The sequence below is a fragment of the Castor canadensis genome, chromosome 12 (genome assembly GCF_047511655.1).
Source record: "Castor canadensis chromosome 12, mCasCan1.hap1v2, whole genome shotgun sequence".
In the NCBI taxonomy this organism is placed as follows: Eukaryota; Metazoa; Chordata; class Mammalia; order Rodentia; family Castoridae; genus Castor; species Castor canadensis.
In genome coordinates, this window is record NC_133397.1 from 61,974,985 (window position 1) to 62,002,001 (window position 27,017).

General features: G+C 39.5%; 1 protein-coding gene across 22 annotated transcripts in view; it reads left to right on the forward strand.

Moving 5' to 3' along the window:
* Positions 1–27,017, forward strand: part of Dysf (dysferlin) — a 204,423-nt gene that overhangs the window by 154,954 nt on the left and 22,452 nt on the right. For all 22 annotated transcript variants that reach the window (XM_074049934.1, XM_074049942.1, XM_074049944.1 and 19 more), the window contains 4 exons: positions 14,248–14,346; positions 24,652–24,780; positions 25,030–25,185; positions 26,662–26,753. In XM_074049934.1, the coding sequence (XP_073906035.1) occupies positions 14,248–14,346; positions 24,652–24,780; positions 25,030–25,185; positions 26,662–26,753 (476 nt within the window). The remainder of the gene's footprint in view (positions 1–14,247; positions 14,347–24,651; positions 24,781–25,029; positions 25,186–26,661; positions 26,754–27,017) is intronic.

The following is a 27,017-nucleotide window of genomic DNA, read 5'->3' on the forward strand; positions in this document are numbered from 1 at the left end:
AGGAGTCCTTGTCAATGGACTCCTACGTAGGAGTTTACTAAGCAAAGGAGACTCTTTCCTATCAGGTCTGCCAGGCAGGGCTAGTACTTTAGAGAACTTTCTCCAGTTTTGGCTGAATAGATTTTAAACTTTATGGGCTCAGACTTCTGACAGGCTAGTGTTCTCAAGGCCAGATGACTATTATTCAAGCTTCTAACTGGGACACCAGTTTATGAATCTGCAGTGAGAAATGTGCCTGCCTGGACATGTAACCTTGGACACTAGTCTAGCTCATGGTTGCTCAGTAGGCTCAGCAATTGGAAAGGCAAATTGTGATTAGAGATGGGTGAGAAATCAGAATCAGGAGAGAGTGGTGTGACTTGAAATTTATTGGCATCTGGCTAAGATGGACTGATCAATCTATCTCCAAAGGTGGGGAGGCTTCAGTTTCTTTAGCTGAGGCTTGCTTTCCTGGATGTGCTGGATGGACAACGCTGGTGTTCAACCATTGCTCCTTTTTCCCCTGTTCTTCCAGGACGACTCAATTGCTATTTTCACAGATGTATTATTTCTCTAGAAGTTTGATACGTTCTTCCCACTTATGATTAAGGCTTTGCATTAGGGGCATTATTCCCCATTGAGGTGATTTTTGCCTCTCCTTGTTCTGACCCATCATGCATTCATTTCATGGTCTGGTTCTCGAAGAGTAGCTCTACTCCCCCCAAGTTTTGGGGGGGATGCCTCATTGCAGCTCAAGAGTACTGACAATTTCTCCCAAGACTTTGAAGCAGAGGTTTTCTGAGCAAAGGAATCAATTACAGGGCGTGGCTCCAAGTGAGGAAGTATTTCCAGAAGTCTGACTCTGAGCTCTATGGTTGCACCTCTGAACTTGAGCGTTTGAAGGAGCATTTCAACTTTAATAACATTCAGGGTTTTACATGTACTTTTGTACATATCAGCTAAATTAATTAAGAAGTAGGTTTCCTAAGGACATGGACTTGGTAATATTGGTGTATCCACAATCACTGCATGCACTTGAAAGTGATAGAAGTGCACCTCTTTAACAGTATCTCTGGTCCAGCTGTGTGGCCAGTGCAGCCTGACCTCCCTGATTCCCATTCGATCTGATTAGGGAGTTTGATGCCTGTCACTGGTGTAATCTGGACCTTCCTTGTGACTCATTCTTTCTCTCATTTTCTCAACGCAAATACAAATCGCCCATCAAATGACAAGTGAAGGAAGGGGGGGGGTGAGGGGAGGGAAATCAGAGCTGAAATCTGTTAGCTATTTGGAGTAATTGGTTATTTGCTGTGTTTGCTGGGTTGGGAAGCAGAGCACATACTTTACGGTCTCTCCTGTTACTGGGGCTGGAGTCACCCGCCGATATTGGATCCTTGTTGCCGGAGCCCTTGGCTCGGGGCGCCTTTCCCCTGCTTGGCATTCCTGTGGTCTTCTCGGGGGTGCACCCCTCCTCCCTTGATGCACACTGCAGGGGGGACAGCCTGGGGTGAAACTTGTCTGGCAAACTTTAGGGCCCCATCAGGGAGGAGGCGGGCCTGGCTCCCTCCAGTCAGCCCTCTTGGCCTCTGCTCTACCCACTACCCTCCTTCCCAAGGGGTGTTTTTCCTGGGCCCCAAGGGACCTACTTGCCCTTCCAGGGAAAAAAATTTCTTCTCTTTCTAGCAGAACATTCCCAGCTTTCCTGGGCAATCTACAGGATAGGAAGCTTTCTCTGGGGTTTAACTTAATGCCTTCCTATCCCTGTTAGTCCTGCACACTCTCCCCTGCCCTGCTCCTCAGCCTGGGTCAGAAGGCGATCAAAACTTGCACAGCCCTCATTGCTGAGCACAAGGCTTCTTGGAGAACTTCTTAACTTGCCAGCTGTCTTTAACACCTCTCCACATCAACCAAGGCATGAGGAAATCAGAACTGAGTTAGTGACAAGCTCAAAAGAGATTTGAAAAGTAATGTGAGTTTTGTGTATGAAAATGCGCATGGTAACTAGAAAGTAGGTTGACTTTGGCACATAGTAGGCTTCCCCCCCAAATCCTTTTAAAATTGAATTTAAGATAGCTAATATTAGTGTCTGTAGTTTGATGAATGCTTCTGCAGTCCTGGGAAGGCCTTCAAAAATAGTTTTTCTCGTAAGTAGGTCGCTGAACTCTTCGTAGGCAAAACTGTCTACATAAGCAGAGTGAAGGTTAGGTAAGCTCTTGCTCACTCAGGCCCCACTGGAATTACTGCAGATTCTGAATAGAGATGCTCTATGACTTTCTTCATAGATTTGAAGACTAATGGACTCTTCTTTCACTCAGCCTACTGGATAGATTCTATTTCTTCATGTGTCCTGTGTGTGATCCTTGGTCATGATACCCTTGGAGGGTCAAGGCATGGGCTCAACTACCGACTTTAGGCTCCTGAGTTAGGCAAAGGCCAGCAAGCTCAGATTCCCCGTGGTTCTGGGCACCCACCTGGAAGAGGCTTACAGGTCCCCTTACCATCTGCTCAACTTTGCGGTATCTCAGGCACACTTATTCACTGGGTCTTTGAAAGTAGTTCAGCATTTTGGCTAAAGACCTTCTTTCGCTGCCCTGTCTGCTGATCCAGCTTGAAGTACACAGGGTACACAGAGTAATGATCCCTTCGACACTCAAGGAGACTGGTCTACAGGGAGTGTCAACAAGAGTTGAAAGCCCAGTGTTCCACTTGTGGAACTAATTAAGTGATTTTTGCTATGAGTGTGCAGAGTTCTGCTGAATCAACTGGTAGCTGGATGTAGGCATGTGTCTATGTGGTTTGGGGGTGTTAAGTGGTTTAGTATGCAAAGGGTGGGGTAGGTTTGAAGTCAGGGTATTTGCATGTCTGGGAATTTGTCTGGTCTATACGTAGGCATGAGTACTTGTATGTTACAAATGTGTGCCAGGAGCAAATAGTCTTAGTTTCTTAAACCTAAGGAAATTAATTGATCAGAAGAATTATATTGTCATTATTTCAGTAATGCAGCTATCAAGCCATGGGGTAGCAGTGTTGAGCTTAAGCTCAGGATGTAGATAATATCAACAAGAGCATTTATCATGGTAAATTCTACAGGTCACAGCGTGTCTTTACAGACATCGACTCAGAACCTCACAGTAACCCCAGTGTTAGGGTTGTTATGTTACTGTCCTGATGATAACGATTTCTCTAAGAAAGGAATTACTCTCTATACTGTCTAGTATGTCTGTAATGAAGATTGCTAAAAAAATCATAAAAAATGATGGTGCAATGGCTGATGTCTGTAATCCCAGCTAATTGGGATGCAGAGATCAGGAGGATCATGGTTCAAGCCCAGCCAAGGCAAATAGTTAGCAAGACCCTCATATCATCAAATAAGCTCAGTGTGGTGGTATCCTCTTATAATCTTAGCCACTCAGGAGGCCTAGATAGGAAGATGGCAGTCTGAGGCTGGCCAGGGCAAAAATGTGAGACCCTATCTGAAAAATAACTAAAGCAAAAAGGCTGGAGGCATGTCTTAAGTATTAGAGCTCTTGCCTAGCAAGGCCCTGTAAGGCCCTGAGTTCAAACTACAGTACTGCCAAAAAAAATCATGAAAAATAATGGACTGCTTTATTTAGAAGTAGGTGTATAGGTCTATATAGTAAATCAGGGTTTAACATTATAATCTTGGTCATAAATAAATTTGGCCAGAAGCTTTTTTCTTTAAGTGTGCTCCTTGGGAGAGAATGAAAGTTCTGTCCCTACCCTCCACTTCTCACTTCCTGACTTCACAGAAAGGAAGAGTTAAAATTATTGTTGCCACTTTTACTATCCATATTCATGCAGTACATTAGGCCCACTGAATGGTAGAGGGAGGATAAATGTTTGGAATGTCTGTGTCTTTGAGGGGATTAAGTGCCCATTACATTGGATCAAGTCTAAAGAAACATGGCTTTGGTTGCTCAGGAACTGAGTGTTGGCTATTAGCTGAAATTGGAGAGTCTTCCAGTCTGTGCCTTGATCAGACTTACATATGTGGTTGGCTGACTGAATGGTGAGTGGCCTTGAACCTTGGGCATGTGCGAATCAAGTTTTAATGGCCAGGCCAGACTTCTTGTTCAAACCTTAGATCAAGCCTTTGCATTTAAAAATCAAGTCTTTTGCATCTCTTTCTCCTCCATGCCATGTTCCAAGGCTAAATGATTAGCTATTACAAAATGGTCAAGTACACATTTGTAATCAGAGAACACAGGACCATTTCTGTTTGTGAGCTTTGAAGGAAGGATGTGACGCCCCTGATTTAACAGGTGAGTTGACTTTGCACACCTGGGTTAAGATATGGAAGAGCTGCCCTGCTTTTTGTGGAGCTCATCTTATGGGTGTGCTAACTTATTCATGGATTCGTGAACTTTCTGGACAAGAGAAGGAAGGAATGGGCTTGAGTTAACTCCATCAGAAGACAGGTTGGTGTGATAGCAGGAATGATATTTTCAAGTCACATCCTAAGTATATTAAAAATATAGCTTTATTTTCTGTAAGTCAACTTAATGCCCCAAAAGTCCTGATAATATTCAACACTTTAGGTTTAAAATTTGTCTGTTTAGATTTTCTTTTCCCCCATACCCATGGGAGATAGAGAAATCCTGGTTTGGGCTTCCATAATGTCATTACTTCTGTAGGGGTGGAGGTAGCCCCGACCATCAGCTTGTGTCCACCTTGGCTTCTATCACAATGCGTCTTCTCTCAGCCCCACAGTCCTGCCAGGTCTCCTAGTACTCTCTCTCTCTCTCTCTTTCTCTCTCTCTCTCTCTCTCTCTCTCTTCCCCACCCCCATACACAACTGACTTACATGCTGAGGAGTGTGGCATTATTTAGCAGCTCTCTCATGTCACTCTGGGGTCTATAGGAAATGTTAAGGGTTGTCTCTGTCATCTATGACACCCATACTTTTTGTCACATGCCCCATGCAACAGTTCCTCTGGCAACTTCTGGGTGGCTTTCCTTACCAGGTGCCCAAAGTTAATGGAGGAGCAAACCTGGGTGACAGGGCACAGGAGGCCTTGTCAGAAACCATTGCAATCTCTAGTTCTTTCTTTCTGTCCCCCTCTGTATGTCCACCTCCATTGTCTCTGATGGGGAAAAACCCCTGCTCTCCTTGCCCTTGTTGTTTAGGCCTTCGTATATCCATCAAATATTTACTGAACTGCAAAGATGTACCACACAATGTTCTAAGCATTGGGGATATTTATGTAGCAAGAGGTACAGGGGTTTGCCCTCACAATAACAAAGACTTCAGAAAAATATATGGCTTGATAGATGGGAGTAATTGCTATGGGGAAAAAGAAAGGAAGGGTGAGTAGGAGTTGCTGGGAGGGCAATTGTGGTTTAAAATATTATGAGCAGGAGAGAGAGACTGAGATGACATTGGAGTCAAGATTTGAAGGAGGTGAGGAAGTGGTGCATGGATCTATCAGGGAGGTAGAACTCCTGCAAGGGAAGGATATGAGGGTGCTGGAAGAGATCAGGATGGTAGACTGAAAAAAAAAACAGAGAGAAAGATGAAATGGCTCAGCATCAGCATAGGTTTATTCAGGAGAAGAAACATGGAGAGGGGTTCTCCAGCAGATGCTAGAGCCCACTGCCACTTAGAGACTGGGGGATTTATAGGAGAGGAAGGATATGGCATAGGATGGAGAGGGGGAATTATAGCTTATCCATTGTCTGTTGCTGGGGATAGTCAAGAAACACTGTCTATGTTCTGGTACAGGTACTAGGAAACAGGACATTTCAGTCACAAACCAATAACGAGAATAAGATGCCGCTAGGGGTAGTCAAGGAACTAAGTCTTGTATTCTGGCACAGGTACTGGGAAACAAGATGTTTCCCTTGTAGGGGGAGGGCATCTCTGCAGGAGCCAGAGGGCATCTCTGCAGGAGCCGGACAACTCTAGGGTGAAGCAGAGCTTATGATAGTCTCAGTGATGTCAAGTTGAGGCCTAACACAGGACTGGGACAGCTAGTGTGGCTGGAGTGGGTGAGTGAGCAAGAAGCAGAAGAATGTGAGGTGAGACAGGCTGGGCTCCAACCAGGAGAGGCTTTCAAGGTTGTTATGAGGGCTTTAACTTTATTCTGAGTGAGTTGACAAATCATCAGAAGAATTTTCACAGGTGCTGCCATGAGCCAATGTATAAATGTACATGGCAAACTTGTTAAGAGTGGATTAAGGGATGAAGTGGCAAGGGCAAAGGCAGAAGGTCAGTTAGGAGGCTGCTGAGGTAACCCAGTGTGAGGGGATGGGACTAGACCAGAGTGGCAGTGGGGTGCCTGGGTAGGGTATGTTGGGGTGCTAGATCTAGATATGGTACATCGAAGATGCTTATCAGGTATCTGGTGGCAAATGTCCAATAGGCAGCTGGAGCTCAGGGGAGTAAGTCAGGCTGGAGGGAGCTCAATGTGGGACTCACCAATGTGCATATTATTTAAAGATATTAGACTAAAGGAGACCCTCAGGGAAGTGAGAGTGGATAGAGAGGAAAAGGGGTCTAAGAACTGAGCCACGGTGTGCTGAAGACCAAAGTCTGAGTGACAATGAAGGATCAGCAAAGAAGACCAAGAAAGTGTGGCCAGTGAGATGGGAGGTCCACATGCAGTGCTGGCAGTGGAGCATTCTTCAAGTCAAGGGGAGATGTTTCAGGGATAGAGGAGGACTGCCACTAGATTGATTATTGAGGCCCAAGTCTTTGGTGATCTTGACAACCACATTTGGGTGGATCAGAGAGAATGGACAAACAAGAATTAGAGACAAGAGTAGGCAGCTCTTTCTAAAGTTTTTTCTAAAAAGGAGAGGAAGTAATGCATTTGAAGCCAGAAGTGTGGCCATTATTTCTGTCTCTATCTCTGTATCCTGTATCTATCTAGCTAGCCATCCATCCATCCATCCATCCATCCATCCATCCATCCATCCATCTATCCATCCATCTTCTTTAGAATTAGAGACCCATGTTTGAACACCAATGGAAATGATCTGGTAGAGAATCAAGTTTGGTGATACAGGAGAGGTGTTGGGGGAGAACGGTTGAGTGAGGTCCTTAAATGGGCCCTCGTGGAAGAGACCCAGGGCACAAGTGTAGGCATTGGCCTGGGGTCAGGGTACAGCTGAGCACCCACAGTGACAGGAGGGAAGGTAGCAGTAGTCCAGTTGCTGGTCAGGTGTTGTGGAAGGTAAGAGAAAGAAGAAGTAGGTTCATCACTGAGAGTGAGACTAGGCAGGAGGCATAGAAGAGGACTGAGGAGAGGGAGAAGTGTTGAGTGGTGGTGTCAGGAAACAGAAAGAGAAAAAGATCAGGAAAGGGAGATGGTGAGGATGGACCAAACTAGGCCCACCTGAAGGTGTGACATGAACTTGGAGTGAGACTAGGCAGCTGGATTGGTGTTCTCTTATGGCTACATCTGCTTGTGGGAGGCTGATGTACAGGAGGGAAATAGCTGGATTCAAACCCAGGTTGAGTTGGCCAGAAAGGAAGGGAAGGAAGGGAAAGGAAGGCAAGAGAGGCTGAAGGGAGTTCCGAAGTAGAAAGGGCAATGGGAGAAACAAAAGAATGGTGGGGAAGGAACCAAAATTAGTTAATATGTCAGTTATGGTTCTACTACACATATAGTGTCCAAGGTGAGAGCATTTGATTAGAAGAGGATTTACCTGTGGGATGCAGGAAGAAAATAGGGGCAGAGGTCATTAAGCAGGTGACCTGGAGTTAGGAAAGTCATGGTCATGTTTTTTACCAGCCATGTGTCTGCCCAGGGAGAACCAACTCCACCACTTGGAACCTAGAGGGATGAGAAAATTGCAGGTGGGAGAGGTTCTTAGGTAAACTGAGTGTGCAGCAAGACTTAGATCCTGTTTGGTGGTCAACTACTTGTTCTGTTAAATTTTTTAAATTTTTATTTCCTTAGAGAAGTTGACATTTCTGCTTTTATTTTTTAGTCTGCAGATGTATACTTGTATTCAATCATTTGTTCCTTTTTTATTTTAACAATTTTGTTGAGATAGCCCACATAAATACAAGTCCCTATTTAAAGTGTACAATTTGGTGTTTTAGTATATTAACAGAGTTGTGCAACCATCACCATAATCCATTTTAGAATTATTTTCATCACTCCAAAAAGAAACCTTATATAGTCATTCCCCATTTCCTTCCAACCAGTCCCAGCTTCTGGCAACCACTAATCTACTTTTTGTCTCATTTCATATAAATGCAATCATACAGTATGTGGTCTCCTGCGATTAACTTCTTTTGCTTAGTGTAATGTTTCCAGGGTTCATCCATGTTGTAGCATGTGTTGATTCTTCATCCCTTGTTAGTGACAAATAATATGTGATTGTGTGGATATATCACATTTCCTTCATCTTCATCTATTCTTCAGTTGATAGACTTTTGGTCTGTTTCCATTTTTGGCCACTATGAATAATACTGCTATCAACATCCAAGTGCAAAAGTTTGGGTTGGTGTCCACATCTTAATTTCTCTTGATGTATACTAGGAATAGAACTATTGGATTATGTGGAACTTCATGTTCAATGCTTTGAGGAATAATCAGAGTGTTTGCCAAAATGTCTGTATCATTTTACATCACAACCAGTAGTGTAGAAGGGTTCCAATTTCTCCACATCCTCATCAGTACTTTATGTTCTCTGATGTTTTAAGTGTAGCTATCCTACTGGATGTGAAGTTTTTTTTAATTGTGCTTTTGAATTTGTGTTTCTCTGATGGCTAATGACTGCTAAACATCTTTTCTTGGGCTTATTGGCCATTTGTGTAGTTTCCTTGGAGGAATGTCTGTTTAAATCCATTGCCCATTTTTTAAGTTACCATATTATTGTTGTATTGGGGGTATGTTGTGACATTTACAGAAGTACTTGCAGTATATCTTAGGTAAATTCACCCCCTCCATCATTCTCCTTTATCCCTTCTACACACATTCTTAGAATAGTTTGAGCATTTTTCTATTTTCATAACTGAGTACATAATATTCCCACCATATTTACCCTCTTCCACACTTTCCCATTGCCCATTGTTAAAATGGGTTGTCTTTTTATCATCCAGTTGCATAAGTTCTCTATATTTTCTGGATATAAAATTCTTATCTGATTCATGCTTTGCAAAAATTTCTTTCCCATCCTGGGAGCTGTCTTCTAAACTTTCTTGGTAGTGTCTTTGGAAGCATACTGTTGTTTTTTCTTCCTTCCTCCTTTCTTCCTTCCTTTTTTTGGTGGTACTGGGGTTTAAACTCAGGCCTCATGATAATCAAGTCCTCTGCCACTTGAGCAATACCTCTAGCCCTTGTTCTTTAAAAAAAATTTTTTTTGATTCTTAAAGTTATGCAAGGAATACTTGTACACAATAAAAATCAGAAATTGAGTATACACAAAAATAAAAGAATAAACAAAACATTTAAAAACATAATCTTATTCAGAGGCATTCATGGTGAACATTTGGGATTTAGTCTTTTTAATAAAATAAGATCATATTATTCATTTTAACTGTGTAAGTCTCATCAGTTGTGAGTAGCTTTCCATGTGAATAGCTATTTCTACAGCATCATTTTTTATGTTGTAGAACATTTAACCATATGGATGTGTAGTTTACCCAAACAGTTCCTTATCATTTGACACTTGTTTCCACCTTGCCACTATTTTAAGTGAAATTTGCTTTTTGTGCATGTTTGTGGTTGTTTTCTTTGGATAGATTTCTAGAATAGAACTGCTGGATCAGAGTGTATAGACATTAAAAATTTGTTAAGTGGTGCTGGAGTTTGAACCTGGTACTTTGTGCATGCTAAGCATGTTCTCTATCCCTGAGCTATGCCCGTAGCCTCCACATGTATGTTTTGAAGGTTGTGGAAACAGGCTACCCGCTTATCTTCTAGAAAGATTGTGGGCAACTATGCTCTGCCAACATTTTGTGGGAGTCAGCCATTGGCCAAAAAACTAAACTAGTCCCCAACAACAGAACAACAATAATCACTCATTTTGCATTTATGTGCTAGGCACCATTCTAAGCAATATATGCACATTGACTCATTTATTCCTCCCAATAATTGTCAAACTGGTGCCGTTTTTCCATTTTGTAGATAACTGAGGTACAGAGAGGTTAAGTAGTTGTCTAAGGTTATATGAAAATTATGGGTAGAGTGAGCCATGCAAATGCTCAGAAGGGAGAAAGATTTGTCTTACTAAGCACATGCTGGTTATTGCTTTAAAATATTTAAAAATAATAGTTATTATATTTTATAATATTTAAAATATTTTATGTAAAAAAAGCTTCCATTTATTCTTAATTCATTGAGACTTTCATTTGGGAATACATTTTAAAACTCTCACTTTTTTGGATTTTGATTTGCATCTTACAAGTCATGTGTTGACTAACTGCCTCCCTCCCCTCCTGTCCCCTCTATGCCTTCATCTTAAAGTGTTTCCGCTTATGTTCTCCGGTAGTACTTTCAAAGTGTCTGGTCTTACATTAAGGTCTTTTATCCATGTTGAGTTTGATTTTTGTGGATACCATTTTCTACATAAGGACACTATTTTCCCAGCACCATTTGTTTAATAGCCAGTTTTTTTCTACAGTGTATGTTTTTGACACCACCAGCTGCCTATAGCTGTTGTGGGGTTATTTCTGGATCTTCTGTTCTATTCCATTGGTCTTCATGGTGTGTGTGTGTTGTGTGTGAGCCAGTAACATGCTGTTTTTGTTACTATGGCTCTGAAGTATAATTGAAGTCAGTTATTATGATACCTACAGCATTGCTCTTTTTATTCAAGATTACTTTGACTATTCAGGGTCTTTTGTGTTTCCATATGAATTTTAGGATTGCTTTTCTCATTTCTAGGAAGACTGGAATTTTGGAATTTTCATGGGCATTGCATGTAATCTGTATATTGCTTTCAGTAATGGCCACTTAAACTATATTAATTCTATCAATCCATAAGCATGGGAAGTGTTTTCATTTTCTAGTGTCTTCTCCTCTTCTTCAATTTCTTTCTTCAGTGCCTTATAGTTTCCATTGCTGAGGTCTTCAACATCTTAGGTTAGGTTTATGCTTGGGTATTTTTCTTTTAGGCCATTATGAGTGGGATTGTTTTCCTGATTGTTTTTATACCCTGCAACTTTCAGATCTAATTCTGAAATAAACCATCTTGACCATTCCAGCTCTACTGCTGCAATCTGTTAATGTTTTATATAAGATCTTTTTATCTCTGTTCAGGAATGAGATTAATCTTTTGTGTGTGTTTGTATGTGAGAACTTGCTTCATAAAATGGGGGAAATTTTCATCTTTTTCTATGATGTGGAACAAAGAATGATTTATTTATTCTTTGAAAGACAGAGAATTTCCTCCCAAAGAAATTCTCTTGGCCTGATATCTTTTTTGGAGGTAGCTCTTTGACATCACTTCCACTTTCTTTCAGGGTTATTGGTCTCTTCATATTTTCTACTTTTGAATTGATTTTTCAGCTAATATTTTTGAGAAAAAACAAATTCCTACCTCATCTATATTTTCTGAGATTTTGTCATTGATTGATGCCTCTTTTATTCTTTCCCATATTTTTTAATTTGAGCTCTTTATTCCTAATGGTATACCTACTTTTTAAAATTAGATTTTTAAAAGAAACAAATGTTTATCTCTTTTATTGGTCTTTTGAATGCTTGCTCTGGGGTTTAATTATCAATCGTAATATTCTTCTCCTTTCTAATATATTCATGTCTACTCATAATTTTCCTTGAATTACCAGATTATTTCTTTTAATTCTTTTTGTATAAAAGTAAGAACACTTACAACTGAATTTCCTTTTGCATACAGGCTTGTCTATATCCCATAAATTGTTGGTGCCTTCATTGTTGGTATTTCCTAAGTATCTGTGATTTTAGTTTTGATATTCTCTTGGACTCAGTAGGGTTCTAAATGTGACTTTGAATTTCTAAAAGACTGCGATTTTAATTTTATAAATTCTCATTAATATTGAGTTTTATTGTAGATAGTCAGATATATGACTGTTATGGGCTTTATTTCTGGAACTTTATTGAGATTTTCTTTTTGGCTTTTTATTTTTTCTAAGTGCTCCATGTGTGCTGGAAAAGAAGGTATATCTTCTGTTTTTAGTTTGCATAATGTTTGTCTATTTAGTTGTCACTGTTAATAGTATTATTCAGACTCTGTCTCCTATTCTTTTTTAAAGTTTACTTTGTTTTTCAAGATGAGGGATGTGTAATACCGTTTCTACAACTCCTGTGTTTTGTCTTTTCTTTGCTCAAAACACACTGGTTGGTTGTCTGTTGTGCCTGACTTATGAACTCAAATTTTTAGGTATTTGGGTTGGGAAAAAAAATAAAGATTTAGGAGGAACCAGACGACTAAGTTGAATGCCATTACAACCATTTCTACCTAAGTGTACACATTTGCCTGTGTGTTTGTGTGTGTCTTTGTGGGAGTATGTGTATGATTCGGCATATACATTTCCCTTGGCCATGGCTGTGTAAATGTGTTCTCCCATATGCTAGTCATTGTGTAAGTTTGGTATATTTACATGTGTGTTTATCATAGTATCTTTTTCTTTAAATTGAACTTCAAACATCAGGGCTAGCTTCTCCTTGCTCTATGCTGGCATTTCAGGAGTAGTTACAAGATAGAAGACTCTACCTCTCTTTATCTTAGTGTATCTGAACTCTTTTTTTCTCTCCTGGCTGCAGAAGACCTTTCTGGTAAGTGGATCCCATAGTGACAGCCTCACTGGTACTCATTCTGTGCTCTGGGTCTAGGGACCTTGTGGCCCAAGGGTTTTAGGGCCACACTTCCAGGAAGGGTGGGGCCTCTGAGAATCTCATACTACCCTCTCCTCAGTGGGCCTGTTCAGGTCCCTTGGCCTGGCTCCAGCTCGTGTTCACCCTTCAAAAGCTGGATCTTAAAAGACTCATCTTTGGCTTAAAAAGAGCCATCAGAATTTTTGGAAACTCCATGGTAGACAGTCAGCTCATTGTATAGATTTAGCACAGCTCCTGGAAGATTTCCTGGTCATCTCTTCATACAGAATCCTAGAATGGGCTCTTCCAATACCTTGATGAACTTCAGTGGTGTGGAGAGGCAGGCCTGAATGCCCACCCTGGGTAGGTTTGTGGGGCAGGCCTGGATGAAGTAACCATCCACCTTCAGGGGCTTGCTGACTCCTTGAGCATCAGGGCACGACACCTAGGCAGGACACTGCTGTTAGATGAGAGCTGGCAGAGTCTGTATCTACACCCTGCTCGAAAGGCAGTAAAAGGAGTACAGAGGCCAATGTTTGCCACAGCAGACAGGAGGCCACCTTTTCCTGCAAACATGAGTGATGGAAGGAAGGAAAAGGCAGAGAGTGAGTAGTTGTCACAACTTCCTTTCTGCTTACCAAATTCCCCACATTTAGCAGTGTCTCCGCATCTCCTTTTTTTGGTGGCACTGTGGTTTGAATTCACGGCTTTGCCACTTGAGCCATGCCTCCAGTCTTTTTTTTTTTGTTTTTGTTTTTTTTGGATAGTCTCCTGTGCTTTTTGCCTAAGACTGACCTTGGACCAAAATCCTCCTACCTATGCCTCCTACATGGCTGGGATCACAGGCACATACCACCAAACCTGGCTTATTTGTTGTGATGGAATCTTGCTAACCTTTTGTCCAGGCTGACCTGATGTCAGTTTCCCTAGTAGATGAGATTACAGCTATGCTGTACAACACCTAGCCTGCCAGTGTCTTTTGAATTAAAGGAACTTACAAAGTATTTGTCTATTTTCAGGTCTGCCTTTATTTGACCTTGGGAAATCTTAAGTTTTGATTTCCAGTGCAGGGAGAGGAGGGGTAGGATACGTCTCTTGGAGCTGAGCTTTCCAAATCTACTGCATTTTATTCATAAATAGTATGTTACTGCCATCTTCCCTCGGAGTAAACTGATTTTAGCCTCACTTTATCCTTGTGATGAAAAAGATTATGCCCACTTCACAGAAAGGAAAGGGAGGCCCGTGAGTCTGACAGAAACACAGGCAAATGGGAGCAGAGCCAGGCCAGAACCTCTATCTAACACTACCTAGTTCAACCTTTCTCCTCCAGTCTGTGAGGCCTTTGTCCATGGAGAGGCAGGAGGTTTCAGCTCCCTGATCCTCTCACTTGTCAGGGAGTCTTCAAGTCCAGGTTGGCCACCTTGGGAAATATACCATTCAGAAGGACCTTGGGTGGCAAGTTGTTTCTTAAATGCTTTCTTTCTTTCTCCCCACTCAGGAGGAGGAGTTCATTGACTGGTGGAGCAAATTCTTTGCCTCCATAGGGGAGAGTGAAAAGTGTGGCTCCTACTTGGAGAAGGATTTTGACACTCTAAAGGTGAGGACTCTCACTCATCTTCAGTCCATTAGTCACTGGGCACCAGTGATGGGCAGTGGGGGATACAGGCGTGTGTATGTGTGTAAGTAGATGATGTCCAGGGTGATAAATCCTGTAGAACTAACTGGAATGAGAAAGGTTCCCTACCAATTTGGAGCAAAAAGTCAATGTAGGCTGAGATAATCAAGATAGTATTTCCGGATGAATGTTGAAAAACACTGAAGTATTTACAGGTGAAATGATAGTTGGGATTTTCTTCGAAATGCCTTTTTGCCTTCCAAAAAAGTAAGGAGGAAGATACATGATATGGGTGACCTTATGAAAAATGTTCAAATTCTGAAAATTATTAAAATTGCACACTATTGACATTTTAAGTGTTGGAGAGTACATAGGGATTTGTGGTGTGATTCTATCCCTTTTTAGTGTTAATTGAACTTTTTAATAATAGAAAAAATTGTATTAAAATAAAGTCAGTTTGAGAATATACCTCTGACCCCAGACTCCTACAATTGGGATAGAAGTTACCTACCAAATATAAAAATAAGTGAACCTTGTTTCTATGGATAAAAACAAGGATGAGTCAGCCAAATTCTGGTATTTTGAGGAACTTCTACAAATACAATTATACTTTTAAAAAGTAGACTACTTTAAAAGAGATAACCAAAGGTGACTCAAAAATTGGTTTCCAAATGAGTTGCGATGCCAGGCCACATTTGAATTTCAAATAAGCAATGAATGATTTTTTTAAAATATAAGTATGCTTTAGATATTATATGAGAAATACTTATCCAGAATTATTTTTTATTTCTCTGAAACTCAAATACCACTGGATATCCTGTATCCTCATTTGCTACTTCTGCAATGTAAATGAGGGGGATTCTGCATAGTACATGTTTACCCCCAGGACTGGATAGTAGAGAGTGAGTGGTGAGCACAGGCTGTTAGAGATGTAGAAAGGGACCAGGAACTCCTTCAAGGAGACTGGATAAGTCAGGGTTGAGGCTAGCCAGTCAGGCTGTGGGTGGCTGGGCTTTTGGATGATTGTACTGGCTGAAAGCCCTTGGTGAGTACTCGGGAGGGTGGTTTCTCAAGGTGGCAAGTGTCGTGTCTGATGTACTGGAGGCCGCCTGGTAAATTGTAACTGGAGACCTGGTTGCTTAGAGATGAGGCCACAGGTGCTAATAATGGCTCCTCAGGAAGTAAGCTCTTCACTGACTTTGTGTTGGATGTGTGAGGTTGGGCAGAGACATAAAACTATTTGTGTACCAAGAAGAAGGTCCGACACATTAGGTTTGGCATGTGGTACTGTGGCCTTGCCAAGAATGAGACAACCCAAGCAAGAATGAGGGCTGCTGCCAGGGTGGCCCGTGGCCCTGGCCCCGGCCCCTTGCTGCTCCTAGGATGCCGGATGCTGAGCTGGCACCCAGCCCTCCAGTTTGACCTCTCTGAGGAGGTCTCCAGCAGTATCCAAATGAAAATAGACTATCCAAAGCAAAAGGCATTCAAAATATTTCTGGGGAAAAACTAGACCTGGAAGAATGCTAGTCCTTTAAGGATAAGTAAACAGAAGAAAACCACTATCAACAACATGGGTCTTTGAAAAATAGCCTATAGCATAATGGGGAGAATGGAATACACTATGGGTAGGAAAAAATAACACATTTTGGAAATCATTAGTATGAGAGAAAACAACTCATAGTGGAAATATCAAAATAAAGAAAACAAAGGATGTAGCAAGAGCGCATTACAAAACAGAAATCAGAGAAAAAACACAGTATAAAAAGAGCAAAATATATTAGCTTTCCTAATAAGCAAAAATGGATTAAATTCTTCTATCAAATGATAAGGGCTCTTAGGTTATATTAAAAGTCAAAATTCATTGTACTGCTTTCAAAAGACACATCTAAAACAATACAACTTAGAATGGCTAAAAAATAAGTATTTTGGCAAACAAAATGAGGTAAGGGAAGAAGGAATAATTTAAAGCAAAAAACAAAGGAAACAGAACAGAGTGTTTTACACAAATAAAGGATATATACTTTAATGAAAAGATTCCCAAAGCTTAGAAATACTTAAAGCAAAGTGGTTCAGAATATATAAATATATAATAACTTCACACAAATAAAAGCACAGAGTGACAGAAATTAAAGTTGAAGTAGAGATTGTGATATGTCTTTCTTTGGCCATAGTCAATAAATAAGAAAATAAAAGACCTGAATAACAAGGTAAATATTTTTAAAGCTATAAGTTAAAGTTGCAGCTTATTATGATGCTAAACTTGTAGCTTTAAAATAGAGAATAAAAATAAAAGAATACATTTTTTCTGATGTTCAGAGAATACTTACAAAATTTGATCACATTTTAGTTTAGTAATGCTACCAAAAGCAGAAATCATACCAGACAGATTAAAATGCAATAAAATGAAAAATTAATAACAAAAGTTTAAACAAAAAGTCCAACCAGTTGGAAATTTAAAAAGTATTTTATTAGAACTTCCAGTATGAACATGGCTGCATAAGTCAGCATTTTTCCTCTTTTTTTCTTGGAAATCATTCAAACCCACAAAATCCATTTTTCAGAAAAGTTGGAAACAAATAAAATCCGCAGACTCCAAAATATAAGTAAGGGCTTCCCAAGGACGACTCAGAAATCTTCAGTGAAATATACTTCCAAATGGAAGAATGCTGATAATTATTTAAGACAGGTGATGGGTACATGGGAGTTTATTATCTATTCCCTTTATTTTTGTGTGCCTGAAAATTTTCATAATAAATAGTTTCAAAATAAGTTCTTGCACCATGAAATAGAGAGTTAACTCCTTTGTTTCCAAAGAAAGAGCATTGGAGACAGGTTCAAACTGATGACAGAAGTGTCCTAGACCTGAATTGATTCAGAGAAGCTGAGAAAGTGAAGCCATACAAGACTCACATAGAAGATTCCTATTTGTAGGATGCAGGCTGTCTCTATGGTGGGAATGAAGGAAAGAGTCAGTCTAGAAAATTCCAATTTATTTAGTGACAAGTAATAGTAAAAGAAGTGGTGCAACATTAGTTTAAAAATCCTATGGAAAAAAGAAGGGAAATTAGAAATTAAACTTACCAATAGGAGACATATGTCCACCAGAACAGTTTTGCCAAGGGGCAGGCATAATGGAATGTTTTGCTGTGAACTTCTTAGAAATGGGGCCATAAGCATAGAAAGCAAGAGTAAATAATTCAAGAAGTGATAGGATAAGTGGAGATGAACTGTGGGTTGGTAGAGCTCAGGAAAGAAAGAGAAGAAAACATGAAATTGGAAAAGCATAATGGACACAAGGAAAACACAGAGACATAGAGGACAGAAATGCTAATAGCAAGCAAAATGAAATGGAAATGAGAAAAGTTATAAAGGAATAAGGGAAAAGTAATAGAAGTCAGGGAAAAGAAACCCAACATTTGTATAATTGGAGTCTCTGAGGAGGTCAACCCAAACAGTGAAATAAAAGAAACACAATCATTTAATCAAACTTCATTGTAATGAGAGAATATTTGAACATACATATTGAACAGGTTCACTGTGTGTAAGGAAAAACTGACCCAGATTGGTCAATTCTGAGATATATCCTAGAATAGTTATTTTACTTCAGAGATAAAGAAAGAATGCTTTGGGTGACTACCCAAAACTCCATCCCACCCCATGAAAAAATTAAGCCATTTAAAATAGGAAATAAATCAAGGTGGCTTCAATTTCTTCGCAACTTTCAAAATCCACAGACCAGAAAGCAATACAAATAGGATCATCAAGGGAACGAAGTGACTCAGGATTTTATATTCAGACAGGATTGCCCTTCAGGTATAAAGGCAACAGCTAGCCAGTTATGCACATTCAAGAGTTGATGCAAAAAGATTCTTGTGAGATGTCTTGAGGGAACTCTTAGGTCATAAACTTTAGCCAATGAGTCAATCACTGGGAAAACCACAGCAAAAGGACCCTGTGTGCATATTATTTTAGTACCAAAATGAAAACTAGTGAAAGGGTTAGGCTGAAAATATAGAAATGATAAAAACTGACAGAAATGTAGAAAAGTAGAAATGATAAAACTGACAAAAATTAGAGAATGAGGAAAGATAAGATGTGGAGTAAAAATCACTAATTGTCATATCATATTATAAAATAAATGGAGTTCACAGACTTTTTAAGTTGGCAAATTACATATAAGAGTATAAGCAAATTATACGAAAACATTGAAAAGTAAACATTAAGACAGTATTGCCTAAACCTAGGTGATGGAGGAAAAGGAGAAATATGAAGTTTGATTAGTTTGTCATTTCTAGTATCTTGTACCCATTAATACTGCCCCTAAAGACATAGAGGAACGGAAAAGTATATATAAATTTATAATACTAGAGCAGAAGCTTTGATCACCCTTGCTTATCGAAGAATTATGCACACAGAGAGATCAAGATCAAGATCGAGACAGAGAGAGAGGGAGACAGAGACAGAGACAAACAGACCATATAAATAAAAAAAACAATGAAACTAGAAATGTACATGACTATCTATATATGGAATATATAAAACTCAGATCAAAAATATCTGTCATATCAATACATGTAACATCAGTTACTTATTACAACATTTAAACCAGATCTTGAAGCAACATGTGACCCTAAAATAAAGAGATGTATAAATGCTGAATAAAAAATTGCAAAAATGTGTGCTGGGCAAATGCAAATGAAGAGAAAGCAGAAACACAATGTTAGATGAGAGGGTTTTCAGGTCCCTACAATTAAGCAAGACAGAAGATGACACTTTATGATCTAAGTTATGAGAATATGTATGTGCTAAATAATACAACGTCATTTTTTATAAAACAAATTGTAGGATATACAAGAAGCAACAGAGTCCCAGTTGCTCAGGAGGCAGAGATATGAGAATCACAGTCAGAGGCTGGTCTGGGCAAAAGCGTGAGATCCTATCTGAAAATAAACTAAAAGCAAAACGACTGGAGGCATGGCTCAAGTGGTGGAGTGCTTCCTTAGCAAACATGAGGTCCTAAGTTCATACTGCTACACACACAAAAAAAAAAAAAAAGAAAAAGAAAAGAAAAAAAAAGGAAGAAGAAGAAGCAATAGAAGCACAAGAGAAATAGTGTGTATGGGAGATTTTAGTTAACTTCTCTCAGTTCATTAGTCACAAGATCAAGATCAAGAGCAAAAGCCCTCAAAGCCTTATCTATCTGGAAAGTTTTTTTTAAAAACCCTCTCTTTAAACACTTTTTACAAGTCTTTTCTTTTTTTGGCAGTACTGGGGTTTGAACTCAGAGTTTCCTGCTTGCAAAGCAGGTGCTCTACCGCTTGAGCCATACCTCTAGTCCTCTGTTTGAACAATTTTTGAATAAAAAAAAAATACAAACCAAAGTTGCATAATATCTATGAAACAATAAAACACTAGATATTAAAATTTGCTTATTATAGCTAAAGCAGCATTCAGAGGCCACTGATAGCCTTAAGAACATATGTTAGTTATAAAAGAATGAAAAATATGCATCCAACTCTGGGATCAAATAATAAAAATAAAACTAATCATAGAATGCCAAGAAAATGGCAAAAGAAATGCAGCAGCGCTGAGACAGTAGTAAGCAAAAACATTTCATAAGAATAAAAGTTTTAATTATTATGAAAGACAGAGTAAAGTAAGTAGAGCTTCAACTCAGGAAGCCAGAAATAAGTAATAATAATAATAATGGTAGTAAACTTTTAAAGTAGCAAGACAAAGAAAATAAATAAGGAATTAGAAAAGAAGATGATAGGATTGAAAATCAAAGAACTAATCCTTTGATGGAAACAAGTCAATTAAACAATCCTCCAGCTAATCTAGTTAGAAAAGCAGAGAAAATCAACCCCCAAACCATAAAGCAAAAGGAACATAGCAACATAATTGGGAGATTAGAATATTTTAGGAAAATCCTAGGTATGGACGGCCCTCTGTATCTATGGGCTCTGCATCTATAGATTTAACCAATCTTGGATTGAAAATACTAGAAAAAAATGTGTCTGTCCTGAATGTGTGCAGACCTTTTTTCTTACCATTATTTGTAAACAGTACAGCATGACACAGCCTTTGTATTGTATTGTGTATTGCAAACAACCTAGAGGTGATGTAAAACATACAGGAGAATGTGCATAAGTTACATGCAAATTCTGCACCATTTTATAGAAGGCAGTTGAGTGTTGATAGACTTGAATATCTGCAGGGATCCCCCATGGATACCAAAGAATAGCTGTAAATGTCCATGCTCATAGACTCGGAAATCTCCATGAAATGAGCTAATCTAAAGGAAAAGGGAAATATTAGAACTTCTCAAGAAGTACAGAAACATGTGAAAGGAACAGAAAAATTATCAAAGAATTACCTCCAAAGAAAGAGCTGTAGCCAGGTAATTATGGAGAGAATTTCCTAAACTTTCAAAGAATGAATAATTCCAGTGAAACAGATACAATTCCTTAGCAGAAAAAGAGTTAAAATAGATTTTTTTGGTGGTACTAGGATTTGAACTCAGATCTTCATGCTTGCTAGAAAGGTGCTTTACCACTTGAGCCACCCTTCCAGCTTTTTTTGTGCTGGGTATTTTTGAGATAGGGTCTTGAGACCTATTTGCCCAGGCTGGCTTCGAACCATGATCCTCCTTATCTCTGCCTCCAGAGTAGCTAGGATTACATGAGTGAACTACTGGTGCCTGGCTAAAATTGATTTTTATAGAGCTAGAATTACCTTACTACCAAAATCTGGTAAAAGCCCACCCATACATACAAATCTCATTTCTGAAATTATTATAGGTGCAAAATCTTAATAATGGTAAATAGAAGCTAACCATGTATTAATAAGCCATTATGACCAAATTGACTTTATTCTTGGAATATGAAAAGTTCAACATTAAGAAATCATTAACAATATTCTTTATATGAATAGTTAAAATTTACCAAGACTCTTCCCAATAGATGCTGAGCATCATTTGGTAAAATTCAATATTTATTGATGATTCATAGGAATGAGTAACATATTGGAAATAGAGAGGCATTTCTTTATATTATAAAGAATATCTCTCAGACTACTAGTCAGTATCCAACTTCATGACTTCACCTGGTCTTTTTATCACCCCACATTGGATCTACATTTCTCAAGAGTGTTCATAGTCAGTTTTTCAGGGAGAGGGTCCATAGCTTATTGATTGGGGATTACTGAAGAGCTCTGTGACTCAGTATAGGTTAAGATACCAAGGGAAACATGGGGAGGAGGGAGTTCTCTTGACAAAGATGGGAAAGACTCACCACTATGACATTCACATTATCATTTAACATTTTTATGTGCATTCTGACCACTTCCATGTTCACAAAAAGAAACAGGTCATTCATTTTTGGAAAGGTGAAGACAAAACTATCAGTGTGTAACTGATTCACTTAACCACCTGAAGAGAACCAACTGAAAAATTAGAGCCATCAGGAGAACCCAGTAAGATGGCAGCAACTACTCAGAAAATCCAGTAGAAAAAAGATTCACACTCACAATATCAACAACAAAAAAATTATCTTTTTTTTTTCTTTTTGCGGTACTGGGGTTTGAACATAGGGCCTATACCTTGAGCCACTCCACCAACCCTTTTTGTAATGAGTTTTTCAAGATAGGATCTCACAAACTATTTGCACAGGCTGGCTTTGAACCACGTTCCTCCTGATCTCTGCCTCCTAAGTAGCTAGGATTACAGGCGTGAGCCACTGATGCCCAGCAAAAAATTATCTTAACTAGGATTAAAGTTAACAATAAATATGTGGGATCTATATGAAGATAGTTATAAATGATAAAATAAGTCTTGAGAAAATTGAGTGTCAGATCATATTCCTGGATAGAAAAGTTAATACTATAAAGATATCCATTCCTCTCTCCCACATCAATTTTAAGTTTAATGCAAGTCTAACAAGAATCCCAAAGAAAGATTTGTTTAGAACTTGACTTAATGTTTCAAGATTTCACTTGGAAAGCTCTCAGGTTAAAAAAAAACAGGTTATAAAGCAGCACTAATTAAAACAGTGCTGGTGAAAAGTATGCAGATCAACAGAGCAGAGATCCCAGAGAGCAGTGTGTGATTCAAGCTACTGTAGAAAAGGAGAAATGGTTTAGGCAAATGTGGTGCTTAGATCATTGCTTAGTCGTTTGGTGTAAAATAAGTTGAATTCTTGCCTTACACCATGTACCAAATTGAGTTGAGCACTTAATATTGTTGTGAAGACATTCTGAGCATAATTTAAAAGACAAGAGTAATAATGAAAAAGATCTTTAGATGAGACTATCTAGAAATTTCTGGTATCGCTAAAACAATGAACAAATGTAACATAAGCAATCATAAGTACAACATTAACATACAAAAGACATGACAAATATATTCATAAACATAATTAAAAGGCAAGTGACAAACTGGGACAAATATTTGTAACACTTTTGATAGACCAAAGGTTAATGCCCTTTACATACAGAGAGGTCTGTCAAATCACTGTGGATCAGAAAACAGACACCAGGAGATGGATAATGGGCAACGGACAAAGATGGTTAATTCACAAAGAAGAAACACAAATGGTTGATAGGTTCATGCAAATTTCTCTGGTATTTAAACAAATGCAAGTTGAAATTCAGTATTACATTTATCAAATTAACAAAGTTTAAAAAGCGTAGAAATGCATAGTGATGGTGAATACAGGAATATGCATTCACCTGCACACTGGAGATGGAAGAAGTCCATGCAGTTTTTCTAGAGGGTAATTTATACACATCTAAAGTCTTAAAATGTTCAGTGTGTACCTTTTGACCAGGAATTCTAGTTCTCAGAACTTATCACAAACAAATTGGCAAAGCACATGGTCAGGATTTTTAAAACTCTTGTAATACATAAATTGTTTTAATAAATAAGATTGAAAAGTTATAAAACTAGTTGGCCATCATAATTTGTGGTTCATTTATACAACTGAATATTATATTGCTAATAAGAAAGGTGTTGTAGAGGTATAGTTTTTGAAGCCAGGCATGGTGGTACAAGCCTGTATGTAGGAGGCCAGCCCACCAGCCCTGGCAAAAAGTACTTGAAAAATAACTAAAGCAAGGGGTGGAGGCATGGCTCAAATGATAGGGCTCTTGCTTACCAAGCCCTAGTTCAAACCCCAGGACCACCAAAAGGAAGCATATTTTTGACCTATAAAATATTCATGGAATATTGTTAGTTTAAAAAATAAGTTCAACACAATTGTATTGTAAGATTCCATTTTGGTAAAAAACAAAACTTAAAAAAATATATATTAAGAAAATATTTCACAGGACACATTACCAATTGTTAATCAAAAAGCTAGTTAGTTTTGAGAATCAGAATCTAAGGCAATGTCCATGTTTTCTTTATATTTGCTTATAATTTCTAGCTTTTAATAGTTATCCCATATTACTTGCATAATAGTAAATATTTCTTGGAAGAAACAGAACTTGAACTGGGCCTAAATGAGAAATAATATTTATTATTATAAAAACTTAACTGAGCAACTTGTTTGTTAATTTCAGATAGAGACAATTTAGCATGTCCTGTTAACATACTAACCTGTTTTGATATTACTACAAATTGGATGTATTTTGTCAACTGTGATAAAAATTGCTATATCATTTATGCCTAAGCAGTTCTGAAACACTGTCTTAGCAAATAATAATTGCTAATTACTTGAGAGGAGACAAAAAGAGTTAACAAATTTAAAGTGGTGCTCAAAAGGCCTCTTTGGCTTTTCATTTGATATATCATCATTAGACATCTGTACAGTGGGCATTTTTGCTTAAAATGCTAACTTGTTAATTCACCAGAGTTCTGACTCAGTCTTCAAGTGGAAAAGTAGCTTCATTTGTTTGTGATCTGCATCACTCATGCATATGATTCTCAGGTACCTAGAAAATGTGATTAATTAAAAAACCTGCTCCCAATACACTGAGCAAATGTCTCTCCCCCCTTGCTCTCTTCTCCTGGGTTTTCTTTCCATCATTTGTTCTCATTTCTTTCTCTCCTCTTTTCTTTCTTGGCTCTTCTCTTTCCTCTCCACCTTTCCAACCCTGCCCTCCTTTTGCCTATGTTCCTTTATTTATTTTTGGTCTTCTCTGCTCACTTTCATTTTCTCTGTCCCTCTCTCTTTTTTCTCTACTTTCACACTGTTATGCTTCCCATACTTTTCCTGTTTCTTCTTCCTTTGCTGTCCTTCTAATTTCTCTTTCTCCTTTGTCTCTTTTTCTCATTCCCATATTTGACAGGTCTATAATACACAACTGGAGAAGGTGGAGGCTTTTGAAGGCCTGTCTGATTTTTGTAATACCTTCAAGCTCTACCGGGGCAAGACTCAGGAGGAGACAGAAGATCCATCTGTCATTGGAGAGTTTAAGGTGAGTCTTTGTCCCAAAGCAATAAGTGAACAAGGGGAAGGGATGGTAACTACAGTGGTGACCACAGTGCTGATGTTGGTGACCATGTGTTAGGTAAGCTGCCCTTGCAGAATCTGATGGAGGTGATGGGATGGTGTTGAGCTGGGTGAGCTCCAAGGTGATGATTCCTGTAGAGATGAGAGTGACGGTACTATTGTTATGGTGTTGGTGATGATGATAAAAATGTAAATTAACCCCTCATGTTTTTAGGGCCTCTTCAAAATTTATCCCCTTCCAGAAGACCCAGCTATTCCCATGCCCCCAAGACAGTTCCACCAGCTGGCCACCCAGGGGCCCCAGGAATGCTTGGTCCGTATCTACATTGTCCGAGCATTTGGCCTGCAGCCCAAGGACCCCAATGGGAAGGTAACATTTCTGGAGCCCTTGGTACCCCAAGAAGAGCAGGCCTGGGTACCAATGAGGAATGTGGACATAGTCTTTGCCCAGGTTGCTCACAGTAAGCTGGGGAAACCAGACAAATACATGTGGAACTGAGATGTAGCCAGATGGAGTTTTGTCAAGGATCAAGTTCTCCAGGAGGTCAGAGACGGTTGAAGTCAGTAAAGGACTTTGGAAAAATGGGGAAAACTTCCAGGAAGGAATAAGATTCTTAAGAATGGGTGGAGTTTTGATAGGCTCAGAGGGAGAAAAAAATAGGAATCAAAAGCATAGGCAAATGTTTGAAAGAAGACTGCTTCACTCAGATGTAGAACCAGGGGATGGTAATGGGATAAGTGAGGATGAAGATCAGGTTGGGGCTAGATTTTCAGTGGTGGATGGGAAGGAGTCAAGGAAGGGAGGACGGTACTGATGATTGCTATGCCCAGCAATGTGGAGCAGGAAGCAAAAGGGAAACCAGGAAAACTCATTCTGCCTTTATTTGAAATTTTGATATTTTGTTCATCATGGATTATTGGTGTTAATTTTAATTTTTAAAATACTGCATTGCAATATTATTTATCTTTACTGAGTTTGGGGGCTCTCAAGTTTTGTGCCCAAGGCAAGGGACTCAGCTAACTGTAGACCTGACTAGGGATGGAGGAGGGAGATTCAAAGAAGGGAGGAGTCTGGAGTCTTAGGGAGTTATGGGAGGACAGTTGGAAAGAGACAGAGGAAACTAAAAAGGCAGGGATGGGGACAAGTAGAGTTTAGCAGTACAAGAATGGGGTCCTCTCTTTTCTGCTTAGAGGGGTTCAGGCCTAGAGTGTGTTCTTGAGGTGGTGGATAGAGTCCTGGCTTCTCACCCCCATAGTCCTGCCTTTGAAGGCCAAGAGGTCACATGATCCCAGGGCAGAATGGAACAGTCCTCAACCTTGGCACCACAGATGGCCTCTAGGACATGGCCATTGGGCTGGTGTATATCTTTCAAACTTTCTTTTTTGGTCTCTCACTGGCCCCAGCTGCTCTGAGAAGATGACTGAAGACATGCTTTTGCTTTATGGGTAGCATCCAGGAGACTGGCCTGGATTGGCCTAGGTGGACAAGGTGTAACCACCTCTGACCCTTTCCTTCTGTGTAAGCAGAGGTCACAGAGGGCCCAATCTTGGCCTAGTTCCATTTGGAATACAGTCTTGTGTTATGAGGACAGGGAAACAACCCCAGCTATCTTTTCCAGTGGGACAGTGGGGCAGGACTTTAGCACCCCATTCCTACTGCTGGGGCTGATGCTGGAAGCCCATGTTGGGCCAAGTGTAGGATGAGGCCCTGGCCTGATTGGAGACAGTCCATATCACATCTTCCTGATGGCTGGCCAGCTTACCCCCTTGGGAAGCAGGAGACTCAGGAAGCTCCAAAGACACCTTGGGAAAGTGATTTCACATGTGTTTCTGTATCCTCCTCTAGTGTGACCCTTACATCAAGATATGCATAGGGAAGAAATCGGTGAGTGACCAAGATAACTACATCCCCTGCACCCTGGAGCCTGAATTTGGAAAGTGAGTGGGGAGTGGCCTGGTCTTGGGGAGAAGGGGCCAGTCTAGATAATCCAAAGTCCTGTGGACAGATGTGGCTGTCCTGGAGTAGAATGCATTCCCTAAGATCTTGCATGTCTGTGGTGTAGCCCCAGCTAGCCCTTCCTAATGCACCAAAAGCTTGAGTCCTGGCAGAACCATCTCATGAAATATAAGGTAATTACGTGGAAGGTCGTTGTGAATTCTTTTCCAAGGTGAACTTTTTTGGAATAATATTAGATTTACAGA